At 45.3% G+C, this 14,898-nt stretch overlaps 1 protein-coding gene across 4 annotated transcripts in view; it reads right to left on the bottom strand.

Annotated features, from left to right (window-relative positions):
• Positions 1–8,124: 8,124 nt before the first annotated feature.
• ADAMTS9 (ADAM metallopeptidase with thrombospondin type 1 motif 9) overlaps positions 8,125–14,898 on the bottom strand; it is an 85,600-nt gene continuing 78,826 nt past the window's right edge. For 3 of the 4 annotated variants that reach the window (XM_042799416.1, XM_042799415.1, XM_032985659.2), the window contains 3 exons: positions 13,493–13,597; positions 11,302–11,396; positions 8,125–10,978 (listed from right to left, as the gene is read on the bottom strand). In XM_042799416.1, coding sequence (XP_042655350.1) covers positions 11,307–11,396; positions 13,493–13,597 — 195 coding nt within the window. In that variant the 3' untranslated portion in view covers positions 8,125–10,978; positions 11,302–11,306. Of the gene's footprint in view, positions 10,979–11,301; positions 11,397–13,492; positions 13,598–14,898 lie in introns of those variants that run through there. The other variant, XM_042799417.1, reaches the window with a different exon arrangement.

Below are 14,898 nucleotides of genomic sequence, written 5' to 3' on the forward strand. Positions count from 1 at the left end.
CCAGAGCCATAAAAATATTCAGGTACCAAAGACCCCAATGGATTCAGGCCCCTAGTGACTCCTCGACATCTGAATATCTCATGGGGACAGCAGTTTCTGTTTGGCCCAGGACATTCAGGACAAATGAAGGGCTGGTCAGGAGGAGTTTGTCCACATTTTAGGGATGCTCAGATGCTGCATCTACATAAGGAAACAGCCAAGCCAGAACATCATCTCTGGGATGTATTTGGGAAAGGGAGGGGAGACATTATCTCACTGGTTCTTCTCTTTCCTCCCCCAGAAAAGCTGCCAAGAGTAAAGATCTCTCAGGAAATAAACTCCCACTCCCTTGTTCTCACCATGTTCAAAGGGGATGATGCACACATCCTGGCATGGCTGGGCAGGCAGGGGACAGCAACACAGCTCCAGTCCTACCTGTGCTACCCTGAGAGGTACTTTCAAAAGGCATTTTCATATTTTTGATTTTATAAACATGTAGATCTTCCTCCTGAGAGGAGACAGACTCAGCTTGGGGGTGGGGGGGTGTCAGATACTGCTGTCAAATAGGCTGAGAAACAGAGACACATGGGTAATATATGCCAGACAGTTTGTCTGACAAATTATTGTTTCTGCTGTCACTTAAATTGTTCCATACGTCATCTTCCCCTCCCATTTCAGTTTCAACCAAACCTGCCTAGAGATGACACTTCTTCCATCCCTTCTCATGGTTAAACCAGTTTAAACCCCAGTTTGCTCCATTCGTGCACTGTGAGATATCCCTTTTGAAGTTATGGATGGATGAGAGGTGGGAAATGACAGGGATGCTCTTCTTTTCCTGCTCCCTGTTGTACCTGATACTACAGAAATAATTATGATTAAAATCAAAGAACTCAGGGAAAGGTAAAATGCAGCTCCTGAGTTTGCTTTTGGTCACGGGGTGGGTGGTGCAAGGGCTGACATGGGATCAATCCCTGCAGGAAAGAGCCCTGGATGCAGGGCAGGTGCTGCAGTGGCCGCAGCGTACCCAGGCTGTGTCAGCCCTCGTGGCTCAGTATGTCTGGTCACAAGCCCTGCAGAGCATCTTAGCCTGACTTGCACATTGTGCTATGCCTCCTGGTCAGATAAATGCACTTCTCTGAAGCAAATTCAGCTTCTGGCAGCAGAAGGTGGAAGGAAGAAACCCACGCTGCTTGCCCAGTCCCAGGGTACATGCCCAACCTTGCGGGTCTGCTGTCTCACCTTGCAATGTGCTCCACTGCTGAACGTGGAGGAAAGGAGATGCTGTACGGGCTCTGCTCTCCTAGTGACCCCCATCCTCTCTGGGACACCAGCTTGAGCAACAGCAGCAGTGAAGTTACCTGTGACCAAGCCCAGTGGGCAGCTCCTACCATCTAGGAATAGGAGCTGCAGGTCCACAGCGGTAGCTGCAACCAGGGGATGGGACAACCTGTGCCACCAAAGACCATGGAGCCTCTGGCTACAGCTCTGGTGCAGCACTTCGGGATGGGAGTTAGCTGGCAGACACAACATTGCTGTGTACAGAGCCAGCAAAGTGTGCTAGTCTTTCCAGGAATGTGGCCCCCAGCCCTTCTCCTACCGTGCACACCATTCCTCATGTTAGGAAATCACTTCCAGAATGTTTGCAGAAAACTCTTAATGTCCCTCCATCATATCTGACACCCCTGTGCCTCCTACAGTCCAGCCCTGACCACCAGCACTGGGGCAGCAGTACAGGAACACACTGGAGTGAGGCAGAAAGCAGCTCTTATTTTGTACGCTGGACCCATACATTTCTCCCCTCTGCGATGTCAAGGTGAATTTGGCTGTTATGGACCAAGTCAGTCCCCTCGCGGTTCCTCCTGTCAGCAGCCTGTGCAGGTGAATTACAACTCCGCATGAATCCTGTCTCCATCCAGTACCCTGAAGGTAATAAATGTCTGACTGTTATTAGGCAGTTATTGTCTGAAGCCGTTTAACAACAAAAGGAGGGCTTAAAAAAATGCCACTAAGTGCCAGAGCTGCTGAAGGAGTGTGCTAGGGACTATGCATCTATTTTACTGCACAGCTCTAACACCAAGCCTCCTCCTTCCTGGGTAAACGTGCCCCCCTGAGGGTCTTTTAGGAGAGAAACAATGTGTTTAGGAGGGAAACAGTGTTTCCGCTCATTCCGGCTTCAAGATTTGCAATTACTTCAGGCAGAAAAGGCTCTGGATAACCCCCAGTTTGAGGTGGGGATATGGAATTTCAATCTGTGCTGTGCATAACAGGAACCCAGGCCGAGATGAATCATGCAATGTTACTTCAGTTTTGATTTTTTTTTGCACTGCGTAGGTTTTTCTAGGGCATATTCCATCAGGCACATACTGGTCAAATTCACTTCGAACATTTATTACACTGTTAGTCTGCAGTACACACACTTCAGATGTCAGAAACAGTAACAAAGTCGTCTTAGCAACTTAACAAAACCCTTCCATTATTTCTGCAGATCACCATGCACTTTCTGAGTGCTCTTTATCACAGTCATTTGACTACTATTTTTTTGTTAGATTTGTCAGTTCTGAGGTATTTTGATTAAAACCACACTGAGTAATTTCACCTTTTTTCCTTCATCAATATAGTAATTTGTAAATATCCCAAGAAATATATTTTTGTCCTCCCACCCAGGAATGCAAATGGCCATTATGTGCTCTCCAAGGTATCTCCAAATAACCCTTCTCCTTTTAACCTTAGGATTTTATTGTGTTAGTTGCTAGGTAACTGAGTAAGATTTATAGCCATCTATTGTTAATTTTGAAGGCAGTCTTCAATTTCCCCGTAAATAGCATTTGGGAGTTGGAGTCCACACCAATAAAAACTTGCAGCCCAGTCCCTCTCTGTGGAGAGGAGCACCTGCTATGAAATGCAGAGCCAACTGGATACACAAAGCTTAACCCCCAGAAAAAAAAAGGCCCTAACCCCTCTCAAACCATTGGGGTGCTGGGGGATCCCGAGCTCTCCCAGCTGCTGCCCTGCTCCCCTCCCTCCTGCTCCTCTTCCAGCCCCCTCTTCATCCTTGCAGGCTGCTACTCCCTGAAATGACAGTGCTGCAGCTTTTCCCAGAACTGGTTTTCTTTGCTGTCAGAATCCAGAGTCCCCAGGCACAGGTCTACCTCACCTCTCTTTGAGAAGTGGTGGGTGGTAGACGGCCCTGGTTCATGTGGTTCCTTAATGCTTCTCAATTTAAGGCTAAACAAAGCAATCAAGTAGGGCTCTGGCAATTTGCACAAAACCTCCTTGCACTAAAGCAACAAGTAATTTTCTGCTATCCCAACCCCTCACTCCCTCGAGTTCTCTTGCAATCCAGCAGAATTATTTGCTTTACACAGTAAATTCTCACTCCTTCCATGCTACTTTTACTTTCCAGGACCACTCCTGAAGACAAGAAAAACCAAACCTATTTGTAATAACTTACAGAGAGGAAAGTGTCAGCAGCCAAGGCAGGAGATGAGCTGTTGGGAGTGAAGCCATCCTGCCCTTCGCTTGCAGCGGCACTGGAAGCATCACAGATGTTTTCCAGTCCCTCAAATTAATCATGCATTTGCCATCCCATAGACAGAAAGATCCTTTTATTATTATTTTTTTTTAAAGCTGCTATATTGTCTCTTCTCATTGGGGGAAAAGAAAATAGTTGTTTTCTTACCATTTCACAAGATTGAAACCTGCTGATAAATAGTGGAGTGAGATACCTGACAAAACCAGTAGTTGTGACAGGGCAGTAGCTCAAATCAGGCAGAAATTAGGTAGGTGATCTAAAGGAAAATTCAGAAAACTATGTCTGTGGTCCCTGAGATGCCAAAAAGGGTTTCTCTTCTGGCCACCAATGTTGTCAGGTTTTACACTTGTGCTATTTTACCTGCTGGAGATACCGGTTCTTTGGCCAAGGCAAGCAGCCCAGGACCTACCTGCTGTCTCAAGCTTCTGATACTCCCAAGTCAAATGCTTCCACACATTTAGGCTCTTGAAAGGCCCAGGCCACTGGGAATGATCAAAGGGGAAAATGCCATTAGTGCAATCTGAGTGCAAGTCGTATCTGGAAAAATTCATATATCACTTGCACAATGTGGAGGAAAGCTGATGAAGAGGAGGAAGTAATCAGATCATTTTGAGCACCTGAGAAAGGCAGCTTCTCCCGGTGCGGGCATGCAGCAATCATGGGTTATTCCAGGTGAGCTACACACCAGCACAGGGCACACCCGCTGCCATTTCCTCATAGAGCGGGATGAAGCTGTAGATGTTGACAAGAGCTGTTGGAAGGACTTTAGGACACCCCACTTTCTGCAATTCAGTCAGCAGAACTTAGGACTATCTCTAAAAAATGTATCTGAAGGGCATCACCTCTCCATTTGCCCCATCTGGAAGGGGACAGCAGCTCAGGCAAGAGTCAGCAGCGCGGTTTGCCCTTGGCTGAGGCTTCCTCAGATCATCTGTGTCACAGTTGCGGGTGAATTGTCCTCTGAGACAGCTGGATATGAAGAGATCTGGTATGCTCAGGGATCCCTCGGGAAGAGAGCAGTGAAGGAGAGAGAAAGACAGCAAAGTCTTTCAGCAGCTGAGCCCCAGTGCAGACGGGAAGAAAGGCCACTGGCTTCTGCTCTCACAAGGCAAGGCTTAGACTCAGCGCGTTATTCCCTGCCTCTGCCAGGAAGCAAACCTCCACGGCAACTGCTGAACTACGCCTCCTTTCAGCAGCCTGGCCTGCACCATATGTGGTTTATTATTTCAGAGCTCAGTTATTTGCCGGTTCAGCTAATGCGGGTACGTTTTATCTGTAGCTGTATTTTCACAAGCAGGGCTACATTGCCACCAGTGGGTACGTGTGTGTTCTGGCTGAGCTCCGGCAAGGTGCCAGCCTCAGGGGCAAGGGCACTGTTGCATGCTCCCAACACCACAAATCTGGCCCCTGTTCCAAAAGGCAGGTCAGACCTGAGACCTGCAGTTGAGACAACTTCATCTGGGGAGCCCAAGCCATGCATGAAGCCAGAGCTCCAGCCCCTGGCAGCATCTGGAACCTGCTCACATCCTTTGCTACAGGCAGCTGCACTTACACCTGCCAGGGGATTACAGAGGCTTGGGAGCAAAAAAGCCCCCACTTCTATTTGTCAGTCACAGCAGCTAACCTGGACACGTTCATTTTTACCAGTCAGTTTGCAGTGAGCCATCTCCACTTCCCTGCTACTGTGAGTGGGAGCAATTAAAGTATTTCACAGCAAATATTCCTTTCTGCATGAGGATGGGGAAGGCAGGCAGAAGCAGTGAATAGCTTCAAAGAGAAAGGTCAGCAAGCCAGAGAGGATGGATTAGTAAAGGACAATGCAGCAAAGACCTGATTAATTTAATTGCTCATCTGAAATGTAGTCACAGATTAAAGAGGGATGAAGAAATTATAAGCATATGAATGGAGCCAAGTAATGATTGTAAAGGAGAAAATACACAGAGCCCTGCCTCCCCCTGCACCCTTTGCCCTGCATACAAAGGGGCTTATATTTAGGGATTACTCCATACTTCTAGTTTTTCCTCCTCACACTGTCTTCTCAGAGATGGAGACACTGACTACCAACAAATGTTTAAGTAGCAGCAGCTTGATATTGCTGCTGGCAGCTCAGATTGAGCCGGAGCAGGAGCTAAGCAAGTGCCCAAGCCTGCAAGGAGATGTAATGTGGAAGCCATTTGGGCTCTTATTCTCTCAGCAGAACTGAGGTTTTCCTGGTGGAAAAGGATTGAAGTGCATGGCCTCAGCCTCTGCACTTCATATCTAGACACTGCCTTGAAGGACCTGAATCATCTTCACAAAGGAGAAATGTATTTCTACCTTCCCTTGGCTTAAAATGATATCTACATAAAATCTTCCTGAACTTATAGTCAGCAGAGCATGTCTCCAAACACTTCAGAAGTAATATTTATAACTAGAGAGAGGCCGAAGTCATTTAATGGAAAACTTCACAGGTTTGTTTGGTTGGTTGTTTTTTTTGTGTTTTTTTTTTTTTTTTTTTTTTAATTGGAACAAACAAATTAACACACCAACACCCCGCTCTCCCCCCACCCCCCCTCCCCCCAGGAAATAAGCATAAAAAACATATGGGCTAGGTCAAAACACTATTCTCTTCTCATTTTGATTTTTCAAAAACTGTGCCTTATGTTTGGTAATATAAAATAGCTGAAAAATTAAGCCAACTTTGAAGTGGAAACTCAGACTCCTCTGTGAAGGCCAAAAATAACTTCTTAGCATTCTTCATCTCACTATTGCAAAGAGAGGTCAGAAGCTTGTCAACTAAATCTGCTTCTGAAAGGCTACAACTCTGATTGCCTGGATTACTCCAGCACAGAAAAAAATACTTGGAAAATACTGGAGTGAGACTGACAGGCACCGCTTTTGGCCATCGGCTCCTTCCTCCTGCACAATGCAAGATAGGGAGCTGCCTCCAGGAATTTGTACCACAAATCCCCTCCTGCTAAATGACCAACAGCTACTAAGGTTAGCGACTTCTGGATGAACTCAAAAGTATTTCTTAAAAAGACTTGATTTGAAGAGTTCGCGATTTGAAGAATTCAAGAGAATGGAGAACTTACCATGTGGGCTGAGCTGCTTCAACTGTTAATGACTCCTGAGTTGGGTTGAATTTCTGTGCCTTTGCCTGGTAAATTGGAAAACTCTCTCACCTCAGTGCTCTTCCCCTGGCGGAAATACTTTCTTTAAGCCAGACCTCAGATGTCTGTTTGGGAAGAGGAGTCACGTTGGAAAGACCCACTAGACCAGGTCTGGAAGCACCTCAGTGAAAAACTGTCTTTCAAGCCCAGTCTGCCCTCCTCGGTATTTTCTGCCTCTCCCCAATTTTCAATACAATTTTCAAAGCGTGTCTATGCAGAAGGTTTTTCTAGCAAATGTCCTGATTTAAGACTAGCTCCTTGAGGTGTGTGTTTCCAACAGCCTTCAACAAAACACATTTTATTTTCCTATGGAGGAAAAAATGCCCATTATCTGGGCAGAAGAGAATGTTGAAGAGATAAAGCAATCACCTCTGTCTCTGGAGCAATTAGTCCTGATAAGCTGTGCAATAAGGCTGAAGAAAAGTGCTGTAATTCTCATGTAGTAACTGGACTTAAGCATCAAAAGTGTTAAAATGACCCTTTCATTATACAGAGCTAGAAGGTTAAGCGTCATTCAGGGACCGTGCCACACCCCCTCTTGGCTTAATTCCACAGCATCCCGTGTTTAAAGTCTTTGTAATCATTTGTTAAGGCTAAATGACAGAAAAGAAAGACACCTTTAAGATATTGCTCATTTAAACTAAGAATCAAACTTCTACAGTACTGCATATTGTTTTCTGTATCTGACAGTGTTTTAGACAGCATGAGAAAGATATCCTCTCTCCTTCTGTGTTGGAAACATAGAAGCTGAAAAAGGTTGGAGCTGCCAGCACTAAGAGATTTATTGCATTTTCTGAGACAAAGCATGAGGAACATAGAAGGGACAGAAAAATACAGCTTCTTCACTCTTACCTGCAGACTCTGGGGCAGAGGTGATGTAAGACTCTGGCATCAGTTTGTCACTTGGTGTCCCTCCTGGGAGCCGGTTCCCGTGTTTGCTTCCTTTTAACCCAAATTTCTTCTACCTGAATTTTCTTGTATGATTGATACTATTTTTTCAAACTTAGAAAAGTTATTTTTTTTTTTTTTTAAGATTTCTTTAAATAGCACTGCTAGGAGTGTGGACCAGGTCCAGTATCCCACCTCATCCTTCAAAAACATTTGCAAAATAAACAGTTTGACTCCCTATCATCCCATGGCAAGGGATGTTCCTAGTGCATGGGTGGCAGCACCAGGCGGTCTCCAGACACGTCCGAGTAGCACACGGGGCACCTCTGAGATGTGCTCGTGTATGTTTTGTACCTCGGGGCAGAAACTGGGGACCGGCCATCTATCCGACTGGCAGGACACGAATGGATGGCCATGGACATTCTCCAAAATGGTCCTTGGTTCACAGACTCCAACGTGAGCTTGAGGGAGGGCTCCATAAAAACAACATTATTACCCTCCCTTGTTTCTTTTGAATGGGATAATCAAACAAGGACCCGAAAGCTTGGAAATAAACACCAGCACAGAAAGGAATGTTTACCACTCAATGTATTATTCCCTTGTGTACAAAGTATTTTGCCTCTATAATAGCACACAGGTATTGAAATACGATGGCAAATGCAGAAAGACCATACAGACATGTCTTATAGGTCTTTTAATTTCCTTTTGAGTATAAGCAGAAAGAAAAGAAACACTGTACAGGAAAGTGCTTGCAAAAAAACCCCCAGTTTGTAGAAAAATAATGGCATTGATATACAAAACCCAGAGTTGTATCCTGAACAACAAATGTCTAATGTCTCTGGTCCTCAAAGTCTGTTCCTATTTAATGAAGTCCATTAATGAACCACAGGATCAGTGCTCTATAATTTTTTTCCCTTATAGTTTATTTAATATTTTTTTAGGTTTCTCTTGCCCTGTTAATAGCTGCTATGAAACTATATGGTAGAAATGAACGTGTACAGGTCAAAATAACATTTCTTTTTATAAATAGCCATTCAATTCATTAGAGAAAATAGAATAAGCCTGTACTTTCTAAGCACCACTGTTTCTTTCTAAAGTTCATAGTGCAATTTTCCCTTTTTTCCTACAGAAGTTATACATAAGCAATTATCATTAAAAAAATCACTATTCCATTGCTACTCCTTTCCCCTTTCCCTTTTTCTTCTTTCTCTTTCCCTTTTTCCCTTTCCCTTTTCCCCTTTTCTTTCACCTTTGAAATGGTATTTTTGGCATTTTTCTCAGAAAGTTAGAATTTATTATTGTTATGCATAGACATACAACGTAGGTGAAAAATTAGTCTTTCTAAGACACGATCATATCTATTTATGCACTATTAAGCCAAAACACCCAAATTATGGGTAAGAGTCTCATTCTTTCCTCTAAGTCAGAATATTACTAAGAGCAGCTGAGGCACACACCGAGGAAGTGTTGAGCACCAATTTCTTAGCTGCCGGCCTGTAACACAGCTCTGCTCGCCTGTGAGCTGTCTCTCAGCCGAGGTGAATATGCCAATCCCCGACGGTCAGGCTGACGGGTTTCACTCTGGAGGCTGAACACAGCCTGGCACACACGGGAGTTATGAATCCGGGGATCGGATCTTTTATCATTATTGATCCGACTGTTTCGTAACAGACGAATTGCACATCCTTTGGGCAGCTCTGCAAAAGACTCGCACAAGATCCTGAGGTTGCGTTTGTGAACTATTTGCATCCAAAATTGCAAGACTTATCTGAAGTAGCAGAGAAGCTGCTTTAGTTGTCCAAACTGCTGGCAATTTTATGATTGATGAAAATCTTTCTTTCCTTGTACTTTGTGCTCCTGGCTGCCCTGACATATAAGGCAATGGGGCAGCATCTTCCTATTGCTAAGTAAAATTGTGGAGAAAGAGATAAGGGACATAGTCATAGACTACAAAAATAATCTGGTCACATCACCCCCGTTTGACGTGCTACAAAGCTCTGTGAAAATGTGGCATGGCACAAGCGGCGGCTATGTACAGGCAGGAGCCATCGCACAGCCACCTTCGGGAGATGTCTCCTCAATTTATATAAAAGAAAAAAAGCCAACGCTAAAGGTCTGGTAGTACATGGGATGGCGGATAGGCAAGGAGCGCAGATGCCTTACCAGGAAGATCTGAAGCAACACAGAAGTAGGCGTAAAGCAGCTTGTTTTTGAAGGGGGGGGGGGGGGGGCAGAGTTATCTGTAAGTACAGAGTGATCTTGTTGAAACGAGGCAGAGCCAGCGCTGAAGCCTCCCTTTGCAGATGGTCTGTGAGTGAGTAGGAAGCCGGGGAAATGCTGCAGGTGCCTGCAATGGAGTCCCCCAGCCAAGAGGAAAGGGTGGCTCGGCTGGGTGTGCTCGCCCCCATCCCCTCTGCTGCAGACCCCGTGGTCCTCACTGGCCCTGCGGGGACATAACGTGGCAGGGATGCTTTTGGCTTCACGTTAGGATTTTGTGAAAACGTCCGTAAGAAACTGCATCGCTTCTCAGTGCACAGCCCAGGGAAACATATGGCCTGATCAGCCTGTCTGGGATGAGTTAATACCCCGCTTCCAGATGGAGCCAGGAAGCACAGTGGCACATGCAATTAGAAGACAAAGATATGGTTTTGTAAAAAGCAAGTTCACAGCCCTATAAAAAAGGGGATCAAGATGAAGATCCATCTGCAGGAATTTTCCTAAACCTGAGGGAGATCTTAATTTATTTGAATTGCCTGACAATTTTTCTGCTTTCTTCCCTTTTTCACTGATAAAGGCACTGGATTAACTAAAACTACAGAGCATTAATAAATATCATGTTAGCACCAAACCAGTGCTTTTAGCACTGGCCACAGAGGTCATGTGAAATTTAAAACATACCTAAAAGATAAAGATTGCTAATGCAACTAGCACTGTATTCATTGTCATGTTTTCCTTGAGTGCTGTCGGTCCAATCCTTAGAAATAAAATTGAAGCATATCTTGTCTATTTTCCTTACATAAAGACAGATTGAAATGCCAAAAATACCCCTATGCAGATTGTGTAGCACCGTAGAGGGCCAAAGCAGCCCATAACTGAAGGAAAATTACTGATTGAAAGTAAACAACTGAATACAGTGACAATAAAGTATCACTTGTCATAATGCTACATATAATGTAGAGTACACAAAATGCAGTGGTTTGACTGCAGGATTTAACAATAAAAAATAAAAATAGTAAAAGCAGCCTTAATATAATGATTTTACGTACAAAAATATTAAATCAAAATAAATAATTCCAAACATAAATATTATACTGTACATTAAGAATATGCGATCTATATACACACATAAACAGAAAAAAGTGGAAGGCAGAGGTATTGCATCGCTATCCTTCATCCGTCTCATCTCCGCTGGCTGCTCTCAGAGAACCTGGAAAATACAGACAGGGTGCACATTAGAGTCAGATCATCATCTTCACTTCTGCAACCTCTGATGAGAGGGATCGGCACAAGAGCGGAGCCAAAGTGGGTGCCAGCTAGGTGGGAAGTCCCTTTCCAGTCGACAGTGTTATACCCGTAAGGGTTACTGGGGGCAGTGAGGACTGGGAGCACGGGATCCCATTGCTCCCTGGGTGCTGTGTGGGGTCACCGATGCACCTGATGCACAAGTGCTTTTGGAAGCATGGATTGATCTGCTCTGTCAGGATGTTTTGGGGGAGATTTCCCTTCATGCAGAAACAGTTGGGAACTCACCATCACTATAACACCTGAACATCGAGTCCTGTTCCAGATGATGGAGTGCACTTCCCACAGTAACCACCACATTTTCCTACTACTTTGGTACCATCCTGCAGGCAAAATCAGAAATAAGATCTCATGTAAAGGCTCAGGAGCTCCACACTGTGGAAGGGCCAGATTCGGGTTATTCTAGCCAGGGTTCTTAATAGAAAATATCTTAGAAGTTAAACAAATTATGCCTAAATCAGTCTACAAAATCACCATTTTTTTTAGATATATGCAAAAGTAATTCTCATTAGTGCTACCAGGTCAGATGGCAAACACAAATACGGAAGGCTGGTTTTGATTTATTACACTGAAAGATGCCCAAGGAGAAGGCCATTTGGAGGGATATCTCAATGGTATCTGCTTTCTCCAGTTTGCCTTATGGTGAATAGCTGTAATGAGAGAAAAACTTGGCTCATGCAAAAACAAAACCCCATCTAGACAGTAAGAGCTTCTCAGCTCTGCCTGAGCACCTGAAGAGCACAGGAAGGATATTTGCAGGCAATACCAAGAAACATCGATTTGGAAGGGAAAGGCCTGGAGTGGCTCCAGGGCCAAGATGAGAGGGAAAGCAATGGGGTGAGGCTATGCCACTTGCTAAGGTCCCGTTCCTCCTCAGCTCTGCATTTTCACAGCCAGAAGAGACAAAGGAAACTGTGGAGTGGTCCTGGCATTGGCCTGGTCTCCAGGAGAGCCCAGCAAGCATGGTGCAACTCCAGTCTTGAGTCAGGAGATTAATACCTCCATCTGGCCTTCCTTATCCCAGCTCTGCAGAGCCTTTCTCCTCTTGGGTCATTACAATGGACAGACAGTCCTTGAGGGGAATTCAACCCTCAATTACCAGAAAATTGGACTTAAGTGCAGGACAAGCTTGCACAAAGCATTTATTTTTAAATGAGCTCCATCCTGCCCTTGACACTATTGATCTGTGATTGCAGCAGGCTGCTATCATCTCTTCTCACTGTGCCTTTCTTTCCTCTGCTCCTGTGGGCAATTACACCTTTGGAACAGCGCTTGACAGATGCCCCTGGGTGATGGAGGTAAGAGTTGTCTCTTAGACCTCCCTGCCCCTTAAAGTTTATTTTCATTTTGCTAGCCATGACAGTGTCTGCTCTCCACAACCACAAAGTTGGCTGCCCAGGGTTCCACTTTCTGCAGGGGAGAAGAATAGCAAAGCACCTACCAGAACTAACATACGAGGTCTGTGTTGGTCCTTTTCTAACTGCACGGGTAGATGCTTTGATGCAGCATGGGTGGACCAGGAGTATTTAATTCTCCTTTAAGAGCACCAGTACTGAGGGCTCAAGGGGTTCCCCAGAGCCAGGGAGACTGAAAGCAGTACAGGAGAGAGTATTTTTCAAATTGCTTTTTGTTAAATGATTATGGTGGCCTCCTTTGGAGAGTTTTAACAGGGGCAGTCGGGATGACTCACATGAAGTAACAGCTAAAAACGCCATCCTGGGTTTCTCCAATTTCAGAACATGACACAGAAGGAACTGTGTGAAGGCACACAGTGACAGAGGTGTTAACGGGCAGGCAAATTAAGCTGTATGAGTTCAAATTTGGCTGTTGAGTGATTTTGAAGGCCTGCCTGGCTTACCTCAGGTCAGCAGAACCACAGGCGGTTGTGGGGGATGGCACCCCTGGGTGCAGCGTGCTGCGGGGCAGCCCCAGCCCACCAGAGCTCAGGTGGCTTGAGTCTCTCCCAAGGAGATAGACCCAGACCAGAACAGCAGGAAGGGCCACATCCTCCACACTTTATTAGCAGTGTTTTGGGAACAATTCCTACAAGTGCCCTGAGTAGGCACCCAGACCCTCTCCATCAGGTCAAGCCCCATTCTGCAGCTCTGACCCCATGCACCCCGCGTTGATGCATGCTCCGTGCTGGACATCTCAGAAAACTAATTAAGGATATGTCTGCCCCACAACACTCAGCATTTTCAGCTTCACGGTTAAGCAGGTTCACTAATTAATTGCAATAACTCAGATCAAGTTAAAACTGTTAGGCCCCCACCCTCTAACATACAATTACGAGCAACACTTTAATGTCAAATGCTAGTATTTTGTTAGTCTCTATTTGGAAGATGTTGCCACAAAAGACAACATGGCAATTAAAAACTTCTCATGATCATATATAACCATGATTAAAATTACAACTTACTGGGGATTTTTGAATTTCCGACACTGCATAATTCCCTTGTGAGAGCCACTTTGCCGTTCCTGTTAAAGACAGGCCTGTCCCATAAAGGTCTATGCTGAAGCGACCCTAAAAAAAAAAAAGCAGATGAGGCTGGTTACCCCAAACCACCATGCTTTGGCTTCCCATGGCTTGCCACGGTGTCACTTTTCTAGAATGATCTTGCATGCAATGTTTTCAATTTTTTCCATCACTCTGATAGTGATTAGCACATATTGTACAAATCACAGCATGTCTCGGGTTAGGAATTTCCTTCTCGTTGGTGGCTGCAGGGAAGGAGGGGCTTTATTTTGTTTTTTCACTGCTTTTTCTCTGTTTTGTACTGCTTTTTCAAGGTTTGCCGGCTGAGGGCATTCTTGGCTTTTCCATGGCAAACTACAGAGCCTGCCGTGCTCCAGCAGCTGATGAGAAAGGTACCCCAGGGAAGTGCTGCAGATACTCTCACTGCTCCCTCCTCAACTGGAGAGGGCACACTTGTCCTTATTTTCCACTGGGCTTTTTTTTTTTTTTTCCCCTCCTAGACTTCAGTAAAATCAAAACTCGTTCATTTATTTATTCCTTAAAAACGTCCTTCACTTCATTCTACTCTGTCTTAAAATGCACAAAATGGATGGAAAATTAAGGGCTAAGCCTGCATGAAAGGCAGAACCCTCCAGCCTTTCCCTTTCTGCCCTGGCAGACCCCAGCCCTGCCCATTTCTGGACCCAAGGAGGGAGCCTTCGGACACATCTCCAGGCTGACCCGCAGCCCAGCACGTCCGTGCGGTACCAGATGGCTGTTAGCTTTGCTCCTTGCACTTGCTGCCTTGGGAACACCGATTTTCTGTGAGGAGCAAACTGCCTGGGTCAGGTGGATGGATATTAACATTTATGAGCCTTCCCGAGGTAAGAAGTCAATCTCTAAGCTGCTGAGCTGTGCAGAAAAGTGTCAGCTCTGAAAGTAGGGAGGAAAGGAGATGGAGAGGTTTGCCCTCTTCCGTCTGTTGTTGTGACTCCCTGCTTAATGCTTTGCAAACATGGTGCATGCAATACCTTGGACTCTCCAAACATACTATCCTCCAGCTCCCCAAAAGCTAGGTGTGCTGGGGGCATGGAGTAAGCTGCCTATAGCACAGTGTTAATTAGTCTCCTAAAAACTTTCAAGACAGTATATTTTTTCCAATAAACTGGGCTAAATGTCCTACGTCACCTCCCAGAGCTACTGAGGAGCCAATTTAGCCTGTGCCCAGCTCCATGATTTCATGGCTGGGCACCTCACGGTGCTGTGACAGGCTGGATTTGCCCTGATGCAGAGGCACCACCTTAATTTTGTCAGTGTTTTCCCAGCCCCATAGTGGAGTGAGTGATGGTCCCACCGGGCTGCTGTGAAGT

Source organism: Tyto alba, unplaced genomic scaffold, assembly GCF_018691265.1.
Source record: "Tyto alba isolate M040663 unplaced genomic scaffold, T.alba_DEE_v4.0 Super-Scaffold_3, whole genome shotgun sequence".
NCBI lineage: Eukaryota > Metazoa > Chordata > Aves > Strigiformes > Tytonidae > Tyto > Tyto alba.